Here is a 7,133-nt window from a genome sequence, read left to right on the forward strand (position 1 = left end):
GGCGTTTGGCCAAAGAACGCTTCAAAAAAAGAAAGAATTAGCTGGTAATAACACCACTCACCAAGTAACAGCTACCCCAACATCAGGAACTTGTGCCAAGGAGAAGCAAGGGAATTCAGCCCTTTCTAGAATTGTTTCTATGAAAAGAGTGCAATCTTCTGGAAATTCGTCAATTACAACGCCCTTATACAAACTTACAGTTACAATTAAAGACCGAGGAGTCCCTATGGAAGTTGATACAGGCAGTTCTGGGACATTGTTGGATTCTGTTGATTACACCAAACTAGGGGGAGAAGTAACTACACTCAGACCTCCTACGGTGCTTTTTAGAAGCTGTACTGGGGACATTATCCAGTGTTTGGGTGAAGAGGAGATGGATGTCAAATTACGAGACCAGGTGGGTACCCTGTTAATTCGTGTAGTTCAGGGACCATCACTACTGGTGCGGGACATGATGTCTAAGTTAACACTACCTTGGCAGAACATTTTTAGTACGATTTCAACTGCAGCTGAGGATATAGTTCAGCAGTACCCTAATTTGCTTGACACTAGTTCAGAAGCAAAACTTAAAGGAATCCAAGTGTCATTGCGAGTAAGTGAAGAGAGTCCTGTGTTCACCAAAGCACGGGTAGTACCATTTGCAATTCGGTCTAAGTATGAAGGGGCTTTGGAAAAAATGATAGATGATATCATTGAGAAAGTAGAGCATTCCGAGTGGGCATCACCAACATTTCCTATTGTTAAAGCAAATGGGGATTTGAGAATTTGTGGGGACTACTCTGTCACAATCAACAAATTTTCTAATCAGTCCTAGAGCAATGCCCCATACAAACTCTGGAGGAACTACTGAGAACATTTTCTGGGGAAAAAATTCTCAAGCATATCATCAACGAGAGCTTACGCCAGAGAGTAGAAAATATACACAATTAACACTCATTTGGGGATCTACCACCAATACAAGCGCCTGACTTAAGGAGTGAGTAGTGTTGTGTCAACCATCCAACGCACTATTGAAAATGTCCTTATAACGACCTTCCAGGTGGCTGCGTCCGTTTTGATGACATAGCTAGTTCAGGAAAATCAGATGAAATCCATCTGGAAAACGTTCATCGAGTACTGAGACGATTGCAGGATTATGGTCTTAACCTTAACCCTAATTTTTTTTTATCTTTTTCGTGCTGGATAAAGTTGAGTATCTTGGTACTACCATTTCTGCTACGGGGATTTCACCTACTGCTGAGAAAGTGCAGACAATAAAGGGTGTAGCATCTCTAACAGATGTTTCTGAATTACAGTCATTGCTTGAATTGGATCTGTCAATTTTCTACCTAAATTTGTGCCGGATTTTGCAAAGTTGGCTTCGCCTTTGTACGGATTACTTTGTAAGGAGGTACATACATACATACATACATACTTTATTGACTTTCCCAAGGGGCTTTTCAAAGACAATACATGATCCTATTTACAATTAAGAAATGTTTTAAAATATATATAAAATTACAATTCTTTAAGTAATTTAGTACGTAAACGAGTTTTAAAAACATCAATCGAGTTACACAGTTTAAAGGAATTGTCTAGGGAGTTCCATAAGTTCACAGTTCTATAGAAAAATGTTCTCTGACCGGCAGCTGTTCTAAAAAAGGGAATTTGTAAAAGCTGTGAATTTCTGGTGCTACGTCGGCTAACCTCTGCTCGCTTTATGAATTTTGATGTAAGGTATTCAGGGGCTTGACCGGTCATACATTTAAAAGCCATTGTAGCGTTCCGGTAATAAAGCTGACTGGGAACTGAAAGCCAATTTAGCTCCTTGCGAATTGGTGTAACATGGTCAAATTTACGCGCGCCGCTAACAATGCGGCATGCGAAGTTCTGCACTGCCTGTAACTTGTTGACATTACATTTTGAGGTATTTGACCAAACATTGGAGCAATAAAATAACCTGCTAAAAACTAAGGAATTAATAATCATCAAAAGTGTACGTTTGTCGAAGACATGCTTGACACGGTTTATCTGGCCAAGGCGGGACATGCACGAGGAAGCGGTTTTAATTATATGTTCATCGTAAGTTAAATTAGAATCCAAAGTCACACCAAGGTCTTTGGCGGTGTCTGTAGGTACCACGGAGATGGACAAAACTGGAACAAGACTTTTGATAACATCAAGGTTACCCTGTGCTCCGATTCTGTTTTACGTCACTATGATCTTGTGGTTGAATTAACTCTACAGTGTGACGCTGGGTGTGGGAGCTGCATTATTGCAACCTGGACCTGATCGTGCATTCCAACCTGTTGCCTATGCATTCAGGGTACTGAACAATGCAGAAAAAAATAATCCCAAATAAAACGCGAGTCATTAGCTGTTGTATTTGGCGTGACCAAATTACGTCAGTACCTGTTAGGTGACACTTCAAACTTCTAACAGATCATAAACCTTTGATTACCTTACCTGGAGAACACAAGCCTGAACCCCAGTTGGCAGTAGCAAGGATTAAACGATAGGCACTACTTTTAGCTAAAGGACAAAAGACAATGTCTTTACCGATTTTTTGTCCAGGAGGCCAATTTATACAATCAGCCTATTACGGAACAGGTAACTGAAAATGTGATATTTATCGAAGAAGATCAGTTTTTAACTGTTTCAGTTGTTGCTATGGAAACCACGAGAAACCCAGTTCCAGGAAAGGTGCTACAGTTTAAACAGTAGGGTTGTCCAGATATTCCGGAACCAGTGTTCCGCCTTAATTACAGTAAAAGGCTTCAACTCTCTAATGAAGATGGTATCCTCCTGTGGAACTCGCGAGTTGTCAAACCGCAGTCATCACAGAACCCTTGGCTGATCTGCATGCATAGCACCTGAGTATGGTTAAAATGAAACAATTAGCTCGAAATGCTTTTGGTGGTCTAGGGTTGATAAGCAATTTTAGGAGACAATTAAATCATGTCCTGCTTGTCAAAAGTCTGCTAAATCGCCAAAATCCACCCCGACTTCTTTATGGCCCTGGCCAGGGGGACCATGGAAACAATTAAACGTATATTTTCCTGGACCTTATCTTGGCAAGATCTTTTTAGTCGTTGTGGATGCTTTTTCCAGATTTTTGGAGATATAGTACCCATGACATACGCAACCAGCAACAACACCATTACTGCCTTGAGAAACTTTTTTAGTTACTTTGGTTTACCCGAGCACCTTGTAACAGATTAAGGGACTCAGTTTACGAGTGATGAATTCAAGAAATTTCTAAGAGAGGACGACATTCTTCATACTCTAACTGCTCCAGGACATCCTGCTGCAAATAGGTTATCAGAACGTTATGTGGGTGAATTTAAGGATAAATTGGGCAAGATCGGAGATACAAGCGCGTGTGTGCAAATAAAATTAGACCGGTTTTTGTTGACTTACAGGGCTACACCTACCGCATTAGGAAAGTCACACTCGGAATTACTTATAAACAGACAGCCTAAAATTAGATTCAGCGCACTGAGAGCCAAAACAGGAAGTAAGGGTTTTTAAAGACGACTTTGATAACCAAACCCAGTTTACACCAAACCCAGCAGTTTTTGTGCGTCATTTTGGCGAAGAAGTCAAATTGATTCCAAGAGCCATTGTTGGAACAGTCAGTCCCCAAATGTTGAGCTTCAGGTCGGACTCAAGCAAGTTAGGGCATGGCCTGAGGCTAATTTGCATAAAATCTTATAATGGTCATAACTTTGTGATTTAATAATTTCCCTGTAACGTAAGAAATCAGATATATGTGTCACGTGACCACTTATAGTCGAGTCCAGGAAAGAAAAGAAAACTAAAAATGGGGTGGCGAGATGCCACACAGTGTATATTAAATACTGAACAGTATTTTTGTTATTGCATCATCATTTCTCGCTTGAATCTGGCCGGAATGGTTGACTCACGTTTTTATTTAATTAGTAATTAGTGACACTTTTCACCTGTTAATATCTTTTTAAGAAATGAAAAATTGTCTCCGTTCCGGCCACGGAAAAAATTCGCACGGTAAAACAAACATTTACAGATGTTTCAAACTTAGTTGTAATCAACCATTCTTACCCCAGTTTGAATTTCTTTTTTAATATTATTATGAGGTCATGCACGTTTCACGTGACTACATCACTTCAACCCTAATTAATTTAATGCCTTGAAAGAAAGTCTCTCAAAAGTTTTTTGCAACTTTTAGAATCAAAATGCATTGCCGTAGAAGAAAAACAGCTTTTTCTTCCGGGGGGGGGGGGGGGGGGAGAGAGTTGTCGAGACCGTAAATTGAGCCATGCCAAGCCAAGCGACATCAAGAACAATTATGTCCACGGTTCATACCTTCCACACTATGGTCAGAGTTAGTTCGTGAACCCCAACTATCTGAGCAACTGAAGGGTTGACCCCAGTAATCGGGGAAAAGCGTGTCACAACACAACCCTTTGAAAGCCTAAAGAGGCTATGCCTAGTTCCTTTTTCAGTAATAAACGACGTCATCATGACATCGCTGCTATTGGTAAAGGTTACTTATACGTTAGCAACTACCTGATTTTATCAAACACCGTACTATTCATTAAAAATTTTTCGCTTAATGTGTATTTTAGAGAAAATTGGATTCTGACAATAAATTGAACGATATGACGTCATGTTACGTCAATGTGTCAATCAAAATATACCCAGAAATTGGAAATAATGAGTACAGTTGATTCCCGATAACTCGAACCTTGCGCTAACTCGATCCAAAATCGATTTCCCCTGGATTTCCGTCATACATTTACTGTAATTTTACCCCCGGTAACTCGAACCTCGCTAACTTGAAGCTCCCGCTGCCCGTGTGAAAAACCTCCATGGAATTTCCATGGATATCAATCAAAAGTTAACATATTTTTGGCGGAAAATTTGACATACTGTAGCTAAAACAAATTAATGTTTACTTGTGACTATACACATTGCAGTTTAGAATGCAGCAATCATATTGAAGTAGCTTAAATGAAAAATTTAGCTTTAATATAAAGCAAGGAATCTTGGCCTAGTGTTTAAGAAAAGTAACAGGCGAACAGATGCAAAATTGAGAGGAAAAAATAAGCTAATACTTGAATGCATAAACCGTCAGTATGCAAGACTTAAACATGGCTTTATTTGATGCCACGAAAAAGGGAAAGGCTACTTATTTCCTCGATCAGAATCATGGTATTTAGTTATAGCAAAGTCCTACCTAATCCTTGGGAAAAACGGCGTCAGCCTCAATTATAATTTATCAGTCCCTTGTACAGTTTTTACGTAGCAGGCATGAAAATTCTAAATATGATATTTCTTCTTATACATCGAAGCAGTCCATCGAAGTACAGTCTTCGATTTCTAATTCTGCCAGAATTAGTAACTATTCCGAAGGATTCCAAAGGAAATTTGCAGGAAAGGCCACATTCATATCTGTATAAACAAAAATGAAGAAAACTACATATTAAAACCGATAAACAGCACCCGAAAAGTCACCCTTCTAAGTCTAGCAGAGACAATCGAGCGGACGAATTCGGTTGAGCAACCAAACACGAGTTGCGTACATATTAAGCTTAACTTCCTCCTTTAATGTGCGATCCAGCTGAGTCATTGTTCAATCGAGGTCGATTTGAAACAAGCCAAATGTAAGCAACCTCACAAGTGATATTTTGCGCTGAAAATAACATCTTTTTCGGATGCATTTATTGTAAAGACAGTTCGTTTACACAACACTGTCGTACTGCACAGAAGTCCGCCCAAAGATTAGAATCAAGAAAACTGATCTACGCATTTCTATTGGTTCAAAAGCCCCACGTGATCACGTAAGTCACTAAGCGGGGAGGCTAAAAACGGCTGTGTAGCAGCCTAGCCTATCCACGGATGCGGCAAAAAACTCTAATATTGCTTGTGTAGGTTCGCCGAAATACTCCATGCAAAGTAATCTCATCAATCAGGTTGGACTCGAGTAATAGGGAAAATCTTAGCTCTCAACCAAAAACACTTCGATACCGAGAAGAGTTACATGTGCCTAGTGGGATCATTTTCTACTGACTATTTAAGTACGGGACCCGTACATCGTCTTGTATTTGCTATTCATACGGGATTCCGTCTAAACTGATTAGGGCTATTAAAGCACTGACTCGAAACGGTTAGCTTCTAATTAGGGTTACGGTTGTTTTTAAATGAGTAAAATCAAACTCCATCTAGCAGGCGAGTTACTACTCCGTGGTAGAGTGGTTAGGTTACGAACTGTGGATTCTACGCCTCTGGATCGGTTCCTAATCTTGTCATATCGAATTTTTCTTCTTTTCGAAATATGCCACTGAAATTTTTTCCTTAAAAATGGAACAGTGGTTGAGGAGACTTACACTTTCATGGAAATTTGTTGATCAGAAATTTCAAGAGACTTGAAAAATTCCATATAAATTCAAGTAGAGACTTGATTCCGTATTTCATAGCAAATACACGTCGGTGTACGGGTCCTATACGAATAGCAGCACTGTGTCAATGTAATGAAGCAACTGCATGTTGTTAATAACAGTGATCTTCTCATATTTTAATTATACATGCAACACTGCTTTTAAGGATAAATAGCAAACAACCCTGCTAAAAAACAATTTTCTATATTTATTTTTTTTTAACAGGATCATTTTTTTATTAAGCACTCAAAACATTCCTCTTTATAGTTAGCAATAAACTTTCTTACACTGGGACTTTCAGCGTCGCCTGTCGGTGAACAATACTTTTGCATTGTCTGTGTAATTTAAACTAAATGCACTATTTTGCTTTTAGAAAGCTTCCAAATGTTTCCTATTTTTCTATCCAATAAAAAGTGCAGACTTGAACATGTGGTTAACGAGTTGATGAGTTGCTTGACTACTGAATTTCTATGGATTTTCTCATACAAACTGCATGGTATTCTATCGAACAACATGGACACGCTATGGCATTCCATGAAACTGCATCGGTACTTCAGGGAACCCCATGGCATTCCATGGAACTCTACAATATTCCCTGGAATTCCATGGACCTCCAAGGAAACTCCATGGAATTTCATGGCATTCCATGGAACTCCATCACTACTTCATGGAAGTCCGTGGAACTCCATGGCATTCCATGGAACTCCATGGATACTCCATGGATACTCCATGGAA

The 7,133-nt window shown here is 39.4% G+C and overlaps 1 protein-coding gene across 1 annotated transcript; it reads left to right on the top strand.

Annotated features, from left to right (window-relative positions):
- Window positions 1-226: 226 nt before the first annotated feature.
- LOC140948862 (uncharacterized) lies at window positions 227-814 on the top strand. The gene has a single exon (XM_073398160.1). The coding sequence runs from the start codon at window positions 227-229 to the stop codon at window positions 812-814; it is 588 nt and encodes a 195-aa protein (XP_073254261.1).
- The last annotated feature ends 6,319 nt before the right edge of the window (window positions 815-7,133 follow it).

The sequence above is a fragment of the Porites lutea genome, chromosome 1, assembly GCF_958299795.1.
Source record: "Porites lutea chromosome 1, jaPorLute2.1, whole genome shotgun sequence".
Lineage (NCBI taxonomy): Eukaryota > Metazoa > Cnidaria > Anthozoa > Scleractinia > Poritidae > Porites > Porites lutea.